The sequence below is a fragment of the Agelaius tricolor genome, unplaced genomic scaffold (genome assembly GCF_023055355.1).
Source record: "Agelaius tricolor isolate 1412-34295 unplaced genomic scaffold, bAgeTri1.0.p SCAF_99, whole genome shotgun sequence".
Classification (NCBI taxonomy): domain Eukaryota; kingdom Metazoa; phylum Chordata; class Aves; order Passeriformes; family Icteridae; genus Agelaius; species Agelaius tricolor.
Window position 1 is genome coordinate 131,176 of NW_027269359.1, and position 16,485 is coordinate 147,660.

Genomic DNA, 16,485 nt, shown 5'->3' on the forward strand with positions numbered 1-16,485 from the left:
TGAGTGTGGGGAACACCAAAAATGGGAAAAAAAATGGGAAAAAATGGTGAAAAAATGGGGAAAACCGGCCAAAAAACGGCGAAAAATGGGGGAAAAATGGGGAAAACCTGGCCCTGCTGGAGCTGGTGTTCCAGAATGATCCAGAGCAGGAGGAGGAGCCCCAGAGCCAGGGTGAGTGTGGGGAAAAAATGGGGAAAAAAATGGGAAAAAATGGTGAAAAAATGGGGAAAAACGGCCAAAAAATGGGGAAAAACCAGGAGGGTTTGGGGCTGCTGGGGATGGCCCTGCTGGACCTGGTGTTCCAGAATGATCCAGAGCAGGAGGGGGAGCCCCAGAGCCAGGGTGAGTGTGGGAAACACCAAAAATGGGAAAAAAAAAGGGAAAAAACGGTGAAAAAATGGGGAAAAACGGCCAAAAAATGGCAAAAAAACGGCAAAAACCGGGCGGGTTTGGGGCTGCTGGGGATGGCCCTGCTGGAGCTGCTGTTCCAGAATGATCCAGAACAGGAGGGGGAGCCCCAGAGCCAGGGTGAGTGTGGGGAACACCAAAAATGGGAAAAAAAATGGGAAAAAATGGTGAAAAAATGGGGAAAAACGGCCAAAAAATGGGGAAAAACGGCCAAAAAACGGCCAAAACGGGGAGGGTTTGGGGCTGCTGGGGATGGCCCTGCTGGAGCTGGTGTTCCAGAATGATCCAGAGCAGGAGGGGGAGCCCCAGAGCCAGGGTGAGTGTGGGGAACACCAAAAATGGGAAAAAAATGGGGAAAAATGGTGAAAAAATGGGGAAAAACGGCCAAAAAATGGGGAAAACCGGCCAAAAAATGGGGAAAAAATGGCAAAAACGGGGAGGGTTTGGGGCTGCTGGGGATGGCCCTGCTGGAGCTGGTGTTCCAGAATGATCCAGAGCAGGAGGAACCTGAGAGCCAGGGTGAGCGTGGGAAACACCAAAAATGGGAAAAAAAATGGGAAAAAATGGTGAAAAAATGGGGAAAAACGGCCAAAAAATGGGGAAAAATGGGGAAAAACGGTGAAAAAATGGGGAAAAACCGGGCGGGTTTGGGGCTGCTGGGGATGGCCCTGCTGGAGCTGCTGTTCCAGAATGATCCAGAACAGGAGGAGGAGCCCCAGAGCCAGGGTGAGTGTGGGGAAAAAATGGGAATTCATTGGGAATTCATTGGGAATCCTTTGGGAATCCATTGGGAATTCTTTGGGAATTTATTCAGTGTTTCCCCTCCCAAAAATCCCCATTTTTTCACCTCCCAGTGACCCCAGACCCCCCAATTTTCTCTCCTGAATCCCCAAAACCCCCAAATCCCACAATCCCAAAATTCCCAGAATTCCGCCACGTTCGAGTGTTGAGTTTGGTGCTTTCGGAGCCGTTTTTAACCTTTTCCCCTCCCAAAATCCCCATTTTTTTCACCTCCCAGTGACCCCAAAGTCCCCAATTTTCTGTCCCAAAATTCCGTTTTACAAATTCCCAAAATTCCGTTTTACAAGATCCCAAAATTCCGTTTTACAAGATCCCAAAATTCCCCAACATTCCAGTGCTGAACTCGGTGCTTTCAGAGCCGTTTTTAACCTTTTCCCCCTCCCAAAATTCCCCATTTTTTCACCTCCCAGTGACCCCAAACCCCCCAGTTCCAGGTTCCTATAATTCCATGATCCCAAGATCCCAAAAATTCCCAAATATTCCCCAACATTCGAGTGTTGAACTCAGTGCTTTTGGAGCTGTTTTTAACCTTTTCCCCTCCCCCAAATCCCCCATTTTTTCACCTCCCAGTGACCCCAAACCCCCAAATCCCACAATCCCAAAATTCCATTTTACAAGATCCCAAAATTCCCAAAATTCCGCCACATTCAGGTGCTGAACTCAGTGCTTTCGGAGCCGTTTTTAACCTTTTCCCCTCCCCAAAATTCCCCATTTTTTCACCTCCCAGTGACCCCAGACCCCCCAATTTTCTCTCCCAAAATTCCATTTTACAAATTCCCAAAATCCCCAAAATTCCATTTTACAAATTCCCAAAATTCCCAAAATTCCATTTTACAAGATCCCAAAATTCCGCCACGTTCGAGTGTTGAGTTTGGTGATTTCGGTGCCGTTTTTAACCTTTTCCCCTCCCAAAATTCTCCATTTTTTCACCTCCCAGTGACCCCAAATCCCCAAATCCCCCAATCCCACAATCCCAAATTCCCGATTTCCGGGATTTCCGGGATTTTCCGGCTCTTTTCCCATTGCAGAGGCGGCCGAGTCCCGCCTGGAGGCGCTGCAGGGCCGGCGCTCGCTCCTGGCCGGGTTCTGCCGCCTCCTGCTCCGGGGGGTGCTGGGGCTCAGCGCCGCCGCCGACGTCTTCAAGCGCTACTGCACGGTCAGTGTGGGGTTAATGAAGGGTTAATGAAGGGTTAAACACTGCACGGTCAGTGTGGGGTTAATGAAGGGTTAATGGATAAATACTGCACGGTCAGTGTGGGGTTAATGAAGGGTTAATGAAGGGTTAAATACTGCACGGTCAGTGTGGGGTTAATGAAGGGTTAATTAATAAATACTGCACGGTCAGTGTGGGGTTAATGAAGGGTTAATTAATGAATACTGCACGGTCAGTGTGGGGTTAATGAAGGGTTAATGAAGGGTTAAACACTGCACGGTCAGTGGGGTTAGTAAAGGGTTAATGAATAAACACTGCACGGTCAGGGTGGGGTTAATGAAGGGTTAATAAATCCTGCAGGGTCAGGGTGGGGCAGTTCTGGGATTTTGGGGCCAATTCCTGGGATTTTGGGGCTCTGGAGTTCCCATTTTTGGTGATTTATGGGAATTTCTGCCTCTGCCATTCCCAGTTTTTCGGGGATTTTGGGGAATTTTTGCCTCTCTAATTCCCGTTTTTGGGTATTTTTGGAATTCCCACCTGTGCCATTCCCAGTTTTTGGTTTTGGGAATTCCCGCCCCTGCCATTCCCAGTTTTTCGGGGATTTCTTGTGAATTTTGGGAATTCTTGCCCCTGCCATTCCCATTTTTGGTGATTTTTGGGAATTCCTGCCCCTGTCATTCCCAGTTTTTCAGGGATTTCGGGCATGTCTGCCCCTGTAATTCCCATTTTTGGTGATTTTTGGGAATTCTGCCTCTGCCATTCCCAGTTTTTCAGGGATTTCGGGGATTTTGGGGGATTTTTGGGAATCTGGGGCTCTGTAATTGCCATTTTTGGTGATTTTTGGGAATTCCTGCCCCAGTTTTTCGGGGATTTTGGGGATTTTGGGGAATCTGGAGTTCTGTAATTCCCATTTTTGGTGATTTTTGGTGATTTTTGGGAATTCCCACCTGTGTCATTCCCAGTTTTTTGGGGATTTCGGGGATTTTTGGGTATTTTTGGGTATTTTTGGGAATCTGGGGCTCTGTAATTCCCATTTTTGGGGATTTTTGGGTATTTTTGGGAATTCCTGCCCCAGTTTTTCGGGGATTTCGGGGATTTTGGGGAATTTTAGCCTCTCTAATTCCCATTTTTGGTGATTTTTGGGAATTCCTGCCCCAGTTTTTCGGGGATTTCGGGGATTTTTGGTATTTTTGGGAATTTTAGCCTCTCTAATTCCCGTTTTTGGTGATTTTTGGGAATTCCTGCCCCAGTTTTTCGGGGATTTCGGGGAATTTTGGGAATCTGGAGTTCTGTAATTCCCATTTTTGGTGATTTTTGGTGATTTTTGGGAATTCCTGCCCCAGTTTTTCGGGGATTTCGGGGAATTTTGGGAATCTGGGGCTCTGTAATTCCCATTTTTGGTGATTTTTGGGTAATTTTGGGAATTCCTGCCCCAGTTTTTCGGGGATTTTTGGGATTTTGGGGAATTTTAGCCTCTCTAATTCCCATTTTTGGTGATTTTTGGGAATTCCTGCCCCAGTTTTTCGGGGATTTCGGGGAATTTTGGGAATCTGGAGTTCTGTAATTCCCATTTTTGGGGATTTCTGGTGATTTTTGGGAATTCCTGCCCCAGTTTTTCGGGGATTTCGGGAATTTTGGGAATCTGGAGTTCTGTAATTCCCATTTTTGGTGATTTCTGGTGATTTTTGGGAATTCCTGCCCCAGTTTTTCGGGGATTTCGGGGATTTTGGGGAATCTGGAGTTCTGTAATTCCCATTTTTGGTGATTTTTGGGTAATTTTGGGAATTCCTGCCCCAGTTTTTCAGGGATTTCGGGGATTTTTGGTGATTTTTGGGAATTTTAGCCTCTCCATTTCCCATTTTTGGTGAATTTTGGGAATTCCTGCCCCAGTTTTTCAGGGATTTCGGGGATTTTTGGTAATTTTTGGGAATTTTAGCCTCTCTAATTCCCATTTTTGGTGATTTTTGGGAATTCCTGCCTCAGTTTTTCGGGGATTTCGGGGAATTTTGGGAATCTGGGGCTCTGTAATTCCCATTTTTGGTGATTTTTGGTGATTTTTGGGAATTCCTGCCCCAGTTTTTCGGGGATTTCGGGGAATTTTGGGAATCTGGAGTTCTGTAATTCCCATTTTTGGTGATTTTTGGGAATTCCTGCCCCAGTTTTTCGGGGATTTCGGGGAATTTTGGGAATCTGGAGTTCTGTAATTCCCATTTTTGGTGATTTTTGGGAATTCCTGCCCCAGTTTTTCGGGGATTTCGGGGAATTTTGGGAATCTGGAGTTCTGTAATTCCCATTTTTGGTGATTTTTGGTGATTTTTGGGAATTCCTGCCCCAGTTTTTCGGGGATTTCGGGGATTTTTGGGTATTTTTGGGTATTTTTGGGAATCTGGGGCTCTGTAATTCCCATTTTTGGTGATTTTTGGTGAATTTTGGGAATTCCTGCCGCAGTTTTTCGGGGATTTCGGGGATTTCGGGGATTTTTGGTGATTTTTGGGTATTTTTGGGAATCTGGGGCTCTGTAATTCCCGTTTTTAGTGATTTTTGGGAATTCCCGCCCCTGTCATTCCCAGTTTTTCGGGGATTTCGGGTATTTTTGGGAATCTGGAGTTCTGTAATTCCCATTTTTGGTGATTTTTGGGTATTTTTGGGAATCTGGAGTTCTGTAATTCCCATTTTTGGGGATTTCTGGTGATTTTTGGGAATTCCTGCCCCAGTTTTTCGGGGATTTCGGGGAATTTTGGGAATCTGGGGCTCTGTAATTCCCATTTTTGGTGATTTTTGGGTAATTTTGGGAATTCCTGCCCCAGTTTTTCGGGGATTTTTGGGATTTTGGGGAATTTTAGCCTCTCTAATTCCCATTTTTGGTGATTTTTGGGAATTCCTGCCCCAGTTTTTCGGGGATTTCGGGGATTTTTGGGAATCTGGAGTTCTGTAATTCCCATTTTTGGTGATTTTTGGTGATTTTTGGGAATTCCTGCCGCAGTTTTTCGGGGATTTCGGGGACATCATCCGGGAGCTGCTGCGCTGCACGCGGGACCTGGACCAGGGCGAGTGGGCGCGGACGGTGCTGCTGAGCCTGCAGCAGGTGAGGGGGAATTGGGGCAAATTCCGGGAATTTTGGGAATTTTGGGGAAATTCGGGGAATTCAGGAACGTTGGGAAGGGTCCGGGCTTCTTTCAGGGATTTTTTGGGATTTTTTGGGGTTTTTTTGGGGATTTTTTGGATTTTTTTGGGGGATTTTTTGGATTTTTTTCAGGGATTTTTTGGGATTTTGTTGGGATTTTTTTAAGGATTTTTTAAAGGATTTTTTTAAGGATTTTTTTTTTTTTTTTTTTTTGCATTTCTGGGACATTTTATTTTAATTTTTGGGATTTTTTTATTTTATTTTATTTTTTGGGATTCTTTTTCCCTTTTCCCTCCAATTTCTTGGGAATTTCTTGGGCAGTTTTTGGGGGGGAATTGTTTGGGATTTTCTGAATTTTGGGCCTTTTGTTCCCTCCAATTTTGACCGATTTCCTGGGCATTTTTTTGTGGAATTTCCTGGGCATTTCTGGGGGGAATTGTTGGAATTTTGGGATATTTTTGGGGGGGATTGTTTGAATTTTGTTAATTTTGGGTTATTTTCCCAGCTTTTCACGGAGCAGCTCCTCCAGGAGGGCCCTGGGCTGTGAATTTTGGGTTATTTTTTGATATTTTTGGTTCATTTTGGGTATTTTTCCCAGCTTTTCACAGAGCAGCTGCTCCAGGAGGGCCCGGGGCTGTGAATTTTGTGTATTTTGGTTCATTTTGGGTTCATTTTGGGTTATTTTTTGGTTCATTTTGGGTTATTTTTCCCAGCTTTTCACAGAGCAGCTCCTCCATGAGGGCCCTGGGCTGTGAATTTTGGGTTATTTTGTTAATTTTAGGATATTTTTATGATATTTTCCCAGCTTTTCACAGAGCAGCTGCTCCATGAGGGCCCGGGGCTGTGAATTTTGTGATTTTTGGTTAATTTTGGTTAATTTTGGGTTATTTTGGGTTCATTTCCCAGCTTTTCACAGAGCAGCTGCTCCATGAGGGCCCTGGGCTGTGAATTTTGTGAATTTTGGTTCATTTTGGGTTATTTTGGTTCATTTTGGGTTATTTTGGGTTATTTTTCCCTCAGCTTTTCACAGAGCAGCTCCTCCATGAGGGCCCGGGGCTGTGAATTTTGCGAATTTTGGTTAATTTTGGTTATTTTGTTAATTTTATGATATTTTCCCAGCTTTTCACAGAGCAGCTCCTCCATGAGGGCCCAGGGCTGTGAATTTTGTGAATTTTGGTTCATTTTGGGTTATTTTCCCAGCTTTTCACAGAGCAGCTCCTCCATGAGGGCCCGGGGCTGTGAATTTCAGGTTATTTTGTTAATTTTGTTCATTTTTATGATATTTTCCCAGCTTTTCACAGAGCAGCTGCTCCATGAGGGCCCGGGGCTGTGAATTTTGTGGATTTTGGTTAATTTTGGTTAATTTTGGTTAATTTTGGGTTCATTTCCCAGCTTTTCACAGAGCAGCTCCTCCATGAGGGCCCGGGGCTGTGAATTTTGTGGATTTTGGTTAATTTTGGTTAATTTTGGGTTCATTTCCCAGCTTTTCACGGAGCAGCTCCTCCATGAGGGCCCTGGGCTGTGAATTTCGGGGTTTTTGGTTAATTTTAGGATATTTTTTTGGTTAATTTTGGGTTATTTTCCCAGCTTTTCACGGAGCAGCTCCTCCATGAGGGCCCGGGGCTGTGAATTTTGTGAATTTTGGTTCATTTTGGGTTATTTTGGGTTATTTTTCCCAGCTTTTCACAGAGCAGCTCCTCCATGAGGGCCCCGCTCTCCCCGGGCCCGGGGCCGTGCGGGGGCTGTGAATTTTGTGATTTTTGGTTCATTTTGGGTTATTTTCCCAGCTTTTCACAGAGCAGCTCCTCCATGAGGGCCCTGGGCTGTGAATTTCGGGTTATTTTGTTAATTTTAGGATATTTTTATGATATTTTCCCAGCTTTTCACAGAGCAGCTGCTCCATGAGGGCCCGGGGCTGTGAATTTTGTGATTTTTGGTTAATTTTGGTTAATTTTGGTTAATTTTGGGTTATTTTCCCAGCTTTTCACAGAGCAGCTGCTCCATGAGGGCCCGGGGCTCTGAATTTCGGGGTTTTTGGTTAATTTTGGGTTATTTTTCCAGCTTTTCACGGAGCAGCTCCTCCATGAGGGCCCCGCTCTCCCCGGGCTCGGGGCCGTGCGGGGGCTGGGCCGGCGCCTGGCGCTTTTCTTCAGCCTCGGGCACCTGCGGGCGCGGCCGGCGCTGCTGAGGCTGCACAGGTGGGGGGGAACAACCCGGATTTGGGGCAAAAAACCGGGAAATTGGGGAAAAAACCGGGATTTGGGGGAAAAAAACGGGAAATTGGGCAAAAAACCGGGATTTGGGGGAAAAAACTGGGGATTTGGGGGAAAAAAACCGGGGATTTTGGGGAAAAAACGGGGATTTTGAGGAAAAATGGGAAATATGGGGGGGAAAAAACGGGATTTTGGGGCAAAAATGGGAATGGGGGGGGGAAACATGGGAAATTGGGGGGGAAATGGGAATTTGGGGGGGAAACATGGGAAATCGGGGAAGAAACTGGGAAATTGGGCAAAAAGGGGAATATGGGGGGGAAAAATGGTAAATTGGGGAAAAAAACGGGAAATTGGAGAAAAACCACGATGTTTGGGGGGGAAAAACTGGGAATTTGGGGGGGAAAACATGGGAATGGGGGTGAAAATGGGAATATGGGGAAATAAACACAGAGTTTGGGCAAAAAGGGGAATGGGGGGAAATGGGAATTTGCGGGGAAAAACAGGGAAATTGGGGAAAAGTGGGAATTTGGGGAGAAAGGGGAAATTGGGGCAAAAAACCCGTATTTTGGGCAAAATGGGAATATGGGGGAGGAAAACATGGGAAATTGGGGAAAAAACGGGGAAATTGGGGAAAAAACAGGGATTTTGGGGCAAAATGGGAATATGGGGGGGAAAATGGGAATGGGGGGGAAACCACAGAGTTTGGGGAAAAATGGGAAATTGGGGGGGGGAAATGGGAATTTGGGGAAATAAACGGGAAATTGGGGAAAAAGGGGAATGGGGGGGAAAAATGGGAAATTGGGGGAAAAACTGGTAAATTGGGGAAAGAGGGGAATATGGGGGGGAAATGGGTGTTTGGGGGGAAAAAAAGGGATTTTGGGAAACAAATGGCAATTCTGGGGGGGAATGGGAATTCGGGTGGATTTGGGAGGATTTTGGGTGAATTTTGGGGTGGATTTTGGGTGAATTTTGGGTGGATTTTGGGGTGAATTGTGGGTGAATTTGGGGTGGATTTTGGGGTGGATTTCGAGGTGATTTTGGGTGGATTTTGGGTGAATTTTGGTTGAATTTTGGGTGGATTTTGGGTGGATTTTGGGGTGAATTTTTGGGTGATTTTGGGTGGATTTTGGGTGAATTCGGGTGATTTTCGGGTTGATTTTGGGGTGATTTTTGGGTGAATTCTGGGTGGATTTTGGGTGATTTTTTGGGTGAATTTTGGGTGAATTTTGGGTCATTTTTGGGTGGATTTTGGGTGAATTTTGGGGTGAATTTTGGGTGAATTTTTGGGTGATTTTTGGGTGAATTTTGGGCGATTTTTGGGTGAATTTCGGGTGAATTTTAGGGTGGATTTTGGGTGGATTTTGGGTGGATTTTTGTGTGGATTTTGGGTGAATTTTGGATGAATTTGGGTGGATTTTTGGGTGAATTTTGGGTGGATTTCAAGGTGGTTCTGGGTGAATTTGGGGTGATTTTTGGGGTGATTTTGGGTGAATTTTAGGTTCATTTTGGGGTGAATTTCGGGTGAATTTTTGGGTGATTTTTGGTTGAATTTCGGGTGAATTTTGGGGTGAATTTCGGGTGAATTTTGGGGTGGATTTTGGGCGATTTTGGGCGCTTTTTTGGTTGATTTTGGGGTGATTTTGTGCCCTTTCCGTCCCTTCCCAGGGAGGGGATCCAGTTCTCGCTGCAGCCGCACCCGGAGGCCGCGGGAATTCCGGGAATTTCGGGAATTCCGGGAATTCCGGGGGGGCTCCTCCTGAATTTGCCCTTCCTGGAGGTTCTGAGCGAATTCTCCCCGCGGCTGCTGCGCCCCGACCGCGCCCTCGTGTGAGGGATTGGGGTGAAATGCGGGGAAATTGGGAAAAATCGGGAAAAAATCGGGAAAATCGGGAAAATCGGGAATTTGGGGCTGATTTTGGGGTCAATATTTGGAATTTCTGGGCCAAAATTTGGGATTTTGGGGTGGTTTTTGTGCTGATATTTTGAATTTTGGGGTCATTTCTGGGCTGATCTCTGGGTGCGTTTTGGGATCATTTTGGGCCAATATTTCGAATTTTTGGGTCAGTTTGGGGCTGATTTTGGGGTCAATATTTTGAGGTTTTGTGTGGATATTTTGAGTTTTCGGGTCCATATTTTGATTTTTCGGGTGGATATTTTGAATTTTCATGTCCGTATTTTGAATTTTCGGGTGGATATTTTGATTTTTTGTGTCCATATTTTGATTTTTCATGACCATATTTTGATTTTTTGGGTGTTTTTGTGTGAATATTTTGATTTTTCATGTCCATATTTTGATTTTTGGGTGTTTTTGTGTGAATATTTTGATTTTTCTTGTCCATATTTTGATATTTCGGGTGTTTTTGTGTGAATAGTTTGAATTTTCGTGTCCATATTTTGATTTTTGGGTGGATATTTTGATTTTTCCTGTCCACATTTTGATATTCCGTGTGTTTTTGTGTGAATATTTTGATTTTTCCTGTCCATATTTTGATTTTTCCTGTCCATATTTTGAATTTTTGGGTGTTTTCATGTCCATATTTTGATATTTCGGGTGTTTTCGTGTCCATATTTTGATTTTTGGGTGTTTTCGTGTCCATATTTTGATTTTTCATGTCCATATTTTGATTTTTGGGTGTTTTCGGGTGAATATTTTGATTTTTCCTGTCCATATTTTGAATTTTTGGGTGTTTTCATGTCCATATTTTGATATTTTGGGTGTTTTTGTGTGAATATTTTGATTTTTCATGTCCATATTTTGATATTCCGTGTGTTTTTGTGTGAATATTTTGATTTTTCCTGTCCATATTTTGATATTTTGTGTTTTTCTGGCCAGGCTGGCGCTGCTGGAGCGGACGTGCCGGGAGCGGGGCCTGGGCGCGGATTTTGGGGCGGATTTGGGGGATTTTGGGGCCCCCCTGCGCTGCTACCGGAGCTCCCTGAGCCCCCCCCGGAGCCCCCCGGGGCCGCCCCCGCCCAAGAGAGGCCGGGGCCGCGGTGAGATCCAGGGAAAGGGGCGGGAAAACCGGGAATTTGGGGGGAAAAAATGGGAATTTGGGAAAAAAAACACAGGATTGGGGTGGGAAAAACGGGAATTTGGGGGGAAAAACGGGGATTTGGGGGGAAAAACGGGGATTGGGGTGGGAAAAACGGGAATTTGGGGGGAAAAACCGAGAATTTGGGAAAATCCAGGGAAAGGGGCAGGAAAACCGGGAATTTGGGGGGAAAAAATGGGAATTTGGGAAAATCCAGGGATTGGGGTGGGAAAATGGGAATTTGGGGGGAAAAACCGGGAATTTGGGAAAAAAAACGGGATTTGGGAAAAAAACCCCGGGAATTTGGGAAAAAAGAAAGGGAATTTGGGGGGAAAAATGGGGATTTGGGAAAAAAAACAGGGATTGGGGTGGGAAAACCGGGAATTTGGGGGGAAAAACCGGGAATTTGGGAAAAAAAACAGGGATTGGGGTGGGAAAACGGGAATTTGGGGGGAAAAAATGGGAATTTGGGAAAATCCAGGGAAAGGGGCGGGAAAAACGGGAATTTGGGGGGAAAAAATGGGAATTTGGGAAAAAAACCCCGGGAATTTGGGAAAAAAAAATGGGAATTTGGGGGGAAAAAAAGGGGAATTTGGGGGGAAAAAATGGGAATTTGGGAAAAAAACCCCGGGAATTTGGGAAAAAAACACAGGATTGGGGCGGGAAAACCGGGAATTTGGGGGGAAAAACCGGGAATTTGGGAAAAAAACACGGGAATTTGGGGGGAAAAACCGGGAATTTGGGAAAAAAAAATGGGAATTTGGGGGGAAAAAATGGGGATTTGGGAAAAAAAACGGGGATTTGGGAAAAACAAATAGGAATTTGGGAAAAAAAATGGGAATTGGGGCGGAAAAGCGGGAAATTGGGAACAAAAAATGGGAATTTGGGAAAAACAAACGGGGATTTGGGGGGAAAAATGGGAATTTGGGGGAAAAAACGGGAATTTGGTGGGAAAAGTGGGAATTTGGGAAAAAAAACGGGGATTGGAGGAAAAAAAATCGAATTTTGGGGGAAAAAAAGTGAATTTTTAGGGGGAAAAAATCCAAATTTTGGGGGGGAAAAATCTGAATTTTGGGGGAAAAAAATCCGAATTTTGGGGGCGGAAAAATCTGAATTTTTTGGAGAAAAAATCTGAATTTTGGGGGAAAAAATCCGAATTTTGGGGGAAAAAATTCCGAATTTTGGGGGGGGCGGAGATCTGAATTTTTAGGGGGAAAAAAAATCCGAATTTTGGGGGAAAAATGTGAATTTTGTGGGAAAAAATTCTGAATTTTCAGGGGGAAAAAATCTGAGTTTTGTGGGGAAAAAAACCCCCAAATTTTGAGGGGCAAAAAGCTGAATTTTGGGAGAAAACAAAAATTTTTTTGTGGGGAAAAAAACGAAAATAAAAATTGGGGAAAAAACAAAACAACAAAAACTCAAATTTTGGTTTAAAAAAATCAAATTTTGGGTTAAAAAAATCGAATTTTGGGTTAAAAAAATCGAATTTTGGGTTAAAAAATTCCATTTTTGGTCGAAAGAAGCCCCGGAGGTTTCAGCCCCGCCCAGCTCCAGCCCCGCCCTCACCTCGACCACGCCCAGGAGGAGGCCCCGCCCCCGCCCCTCCCCCCACCTGCTCAGGTACGGCCCCTCCCCCACCCCTGGAACCCCCAAATTTTGGGGGGAAACCCCCGGAAACCCCAAATTTTGGGCTTTTTTCCACCCCCAGCAGCGAATCCAGGAGGACTTGGGGGTCCCGGTGAGGAAAATTCGGGAATTTGGGGAAAATTTGGGGGGAAATTTGGGATTTTGGGGGGAATTTGGGGAAAATTTGGGATTTTTGGGGGGAATTTGGGGGAAAATTTGGGGGGAATTTGGGATTTTGGGGGGAAATTTGGGGGAAAATTTGGGGGGAAATTTGGGATTTTGGGGCGAATTTGGGATTTTTGAGGGAATTTGGAGGAAAATTTGGGGCAATTTGGGGTTTTTGGGGGGAAATTTGGGATTTTGGGGGGAAATTTGGGATTTTTGAGGGAATTTGGGGCAAAATTTGGGGTTTTTGGGGGGAATTTGGGATTTTTGGGGGAAATTTGGGATTTTGAGGGGAATTTGGGATTTTGGGGGGAAATTTGGGATTTTTGAGGGAATTTGGGGCAAAATTTGGGGTTTTTGGGGGGAATTTGGGATTTGTGGGGGGAATTTGGGGCAAAATTTGGGGCAATTTGGGGTTTTTGGGGGGAATTTGGGATTTCTGGGAGAAAATTTGGGATTTTGGGGGGAAATTTGGGATTTTTGGGGGGAATTTGGGGCAAAATTTGGGGCAATTTGGGGTTTTTGGGGGGAAATTTGGGATTTTGAGGGGAAATTTGGAATTTTTGAGGGAATTTGGGGCAAAATTTGGGGCAATTTGGGGTTTTTGGGGGAAATTTGGGATTTTGGGGGGAAATTTGGGATTTTTGGGGGAATTTGGGGGAAAATTTGGGGATTTTGGGGGGATTTTGGGAGGTTTTTGGGAGGAAATTTGAGATTTTGGAGGGGGGGGAAATTTGGGATTTGTGAGGGGAATTCAGGGAGATTTTTGGGAGGAAATTTGGGATTTTTGGGGAAAATTTGGGGCAATTTGGGAATTTATGGATTTTTGGGGGCATTTGGGGATTTTGAGGGGAAATTTGGGATTTTGGGAGGAAATTTGGGGTTTTGGGGGGGATTTTGGGGTGATTTGAGGGAAATTCGGGGATTTTTGAGGGATAAAATTGGGATTTTTGAGGGATTTTGGGGAAAACTGGGTTTTTTTTGGAAATTTGGGATTTTGGGGGAGGAATTTGGGGGAAATTTTAGAGATTTTGGGTGGGGTTTGGGATCTGGGGGGATTTTTGGGCAATATTTGAGAAATTTGAGGATTTTGCGGGGTCCTGGGTGGGTTTTGGGATGGGGGGAGGGTCCTGGGATCATTTTGGGGAATTTTGGGGGAATTTTGGGGAATTTTGGGGTTTTCTTTGCCCTCCCCCCCCAATCCAGGCTGAGCCTGATGGAGGAAGAGGAGGAGGAGGAAGAGGAGGGAGAGGAGACCCCGAACACCCCCAGGGTGAGACCCCAAAAAACCCCAAAAACCCCAAAATTTGGGGGAAAAAACTCAAAAAAATGGGGGAAAAAAAACCCCAAAAATTGGGAAAAAATCCCGAAATTTGGGGAAAAAATCCCAAAATTTGGAGGAAAAAAAACCTCAAAAAATGGGGGGGAAAAAAATCCCTAAATTTGGAGGGAAAAAATCCCAAATTTTGGAGGAAAAATCCCAAAATTTGGGGGGAAAAAAACCCCAAAAATTGGGAAAAAACCCCCAAATTTGGGAAAAAAAACCCCAAAATTTGGAGGAAAAAAACCCCCAAATTTTGGGAATTTTCCCCAAAATCTTTTGGGATCTCCCCAGACGCCCCTGGAGCAGCCCCGGGACCTTTTTGGCTCCTCCAGCCTCGAATTCCAGGTGAGATTTTGGGGATTTTTGGGGAATTTTGGGATTTTTTGGCTTTTTTGGGGTTCCCTGAAAATTTGGCTCCTCCCCCGTTAAAAATGAACAAAAATTTGGGCGAATTTTGGGATTTTTCGGGGTTTTCTCCCTAAAATTTTGGGGTTTTCACTCCCAGAGTGTCTGAGGATGAAACCTCGAAATTTTCCTTTTTTTTTTTGCCCATTTTTGGGGTTTTTTACCCCAAATTTGGGTCCCTACAATCCAAAAAAAATCCCAAAATTCTGATGGTTTGGGGCATTTTTGGGGAGGATTTTGGGATTTTTTGGGGATTATCCCAAATATTTTGTGGTTTTTCCTCCTCTTTTCTCTTTTCAGACTTTCTGAAGGCAGAATTCCCAATTTCCCTCCCAGTTTTTTTCCCATTTTTTGGAGTTTTCAGCCCAAAATTTCTGAGTTTTTCCCCAGTTCAAATTCCCGGAGCTTTTGGGGCCATTTTGGGGGGAATTTTTGGGATTTATCCCGAATATTTTGGGGTTCCCACCCCTTGATCTCCTTCTGGATTTTCTGGAATTTCAATTCCCAAATTCCTTCCGAGTTTTTTCCCATTTTTTGGGGTTTTTACCCCAAAATCCAGTTAAAAATTGAGCATTTTTGGGCCTATTTTTGGGAATTTTTGGGGATTTTTCCCAATTTTTTTGCGTTTCCCACCCCTTTATTTCATTCCTGAGTTTCTGAGGCTGAAATCCCAAATTTCCCCTCAGGTTTTTTCCCCATTTTTCGCCGTTTTCACCCCAAATTTCCCCCAATAAAAAAATGCAAAAACTCCTTCGTTTCTGGACTCTTTTTTTTTGGGAATTTCGCTGGAATTTCATGGGAATTTCATGGGAATTTTATGGGAATTTCGGGGTCTTTTCCCAAAATTTTGGGCTTCCCACCCTCCCTTCTCTTCCTGTACTTCCTGACCTCAGAATCCTGAATTTTCCACCCCTTTTTTTTCCCTTTTTTCCCCCAAAATTCCCCGATAAAAACCCCAACACCTCCCTCTGTTCTGGACCATTTTTTTGGGAATTTCACTCAAATTTTTTGGGAATTTTTTTGGAATTTCAGGATCTTTTCCTAAAATTTTTCCCCCCTTTTTTCCCCATTTTTCCCCAATTAAAAACCCCAACACCTCCCTCATTTCTGGGCCATTTTTTGGGGAATTTCACTGGAATTTCTTGGGAATTCTGGGATTTTCCCCAAATATTTTGTGCTTCCCACTCCTCCTCTTCCCGAACTGTTTGGGGAATAAAATCCCGAATTTTCCACCCCTTTTTTCCCTTTTATTCCCCAATTATTCCCCAATAAAAACCCCGACACCTCCCTCATTTCTGGACCATTTTTTGGGGAATTTCACTGGAATTTCTTGGGAATTTTGGGGCCTTTTCCCAAAATTTTGGGGTTCCCACCCTCCCTTCTCTTCCTGTATTTCCTGACCTCAGGATCCCAAATTTTTCCCCCATTTTTCCCCTTTTTTTCCCCATTTTCTCACCAATAAAAACATGGACAACTCCGTCATTTCTGGATCATTTTTTGGGAATTTCACTGGAATTTCGCTGGAATTTCATGGGAATTTTGGGGCCTTCTCCCAAAATTTTGGGGTTCCCACCCTCCCTTCTCTTCCTGTATTTCCTGAACCCAGAATCCTGAATTTTCCACCCCTTTTTCCCCTTTTTTTTTCCCAATAAAAAGATCAACAACTTTGTCATTTCTGGACCATTTTTTCTGGGAATTTCGCTGGAATTTCATGGGAATTTCGGGGTCTCTTCCCAAAATTTTGGGGTTCCTACCCTCCCTTCTCTGCCTGTACTTCCTGACCTCAGAATCCTGAATTTTCCACCCCTTTTTCCCCTTTTTTTCCCCATTTCCCACCAATAAAAGCACAGGGGGACCCCCCCATCCTTCCTGGCCATTTATTGGGGATTTCCATGGAATTTCCGGATGTTTCCAGAACCTTCTCAGAGGCGCAGCAATAAACCATGGACACCCCATTGTTCCTGACCCATTTATTGGGGATTCCCATGGAATTTTCCGTTTGTTCCAGAACCTTCTCAGAGGCAGAGCAATAAACCATGGACACCCCCATCATTCCATTCATTTATTGTGGATTTCCATGGAATTTTCCGTTTGTTCCAGAACCTTCTCAGAGGCGGAGCAATAAACCATGGACACCCCATCATTCCATTCATTTATTGGGAATTTCCATGGAATTTCCGGATGTTTCCAGAACCTTCTCAGAGGCGGAGCAATGAACCATGGACACCCCATTG

General features: G+C 44.5%; 1 protein-coding gene and 1 long non-coding RNA gene across 2 annotated transcripts in view; one reads left to right on the forward strand and one right to left on the reverse strand.

The window, feature by feature from the left end:
* LOC139585986 (cohesin subunit SA-3-like) overlaps positions 1-15,001 on the forward strand; it is a 45,288-nt gene extending 30,287 nt beyond the window's left edge. The window contains exons 18-27 of the mRNA XM_071419089.1: positions 2,238-2,365; positions 5,346-5,447; positions 7,548-7,684; positions 9,365-9,526; positions 10,533-10,693; positions 12,252-12,351; positions 12,440-12,469; positions 13,729-13,795; positions 14,138-14,191; positions 14,552-15,001. Coding sequence (XP_071275190.1) covers positions 2,238-2,365; positions 5,346-5,447; positions 7,548-7,684; positions 9,365-9,526; positions 10,533-10,693; positions 12,252-12,351; positions 12,440-12,469; positions 13,729-13,795; positions 14,138-14,191; positions 14,552-14,560 — 950 coding nt within the window. The 3' untranslated portion in view covers positions 14,561-15,001. The remainder of the gene's footprint in view (positions 1-2,237; positions 2,366-5,345; positions 5,448-7,547; positions 7,685-9,364; positions 9,527-10,532; positions 10,694-12,251; positions 12,352-12,439; positions 12,470-13,728; positions 13,796-14,137; positions 14,192-14,551) is intronic.
* A 57-nt stretch (positions 15,002-15,058) lies between these two features.
* LOC139585994 (uncharacterized) lies at positions 15,059-15,542 on the reverse strand. Its single transcript, XR_011677419.1, has 2 exons — positions 15,485-15,542; positions 15,059-15,163 (listed from the first exon to the last, which is right to left on the reverse strand). It is a non-coding gene; the product is annotated as an uncharacterized lncRNA (long non-coding RNA).
* Between the last annotated feature and the right edge of the window lie 943 nt (positions 15,543-16,485).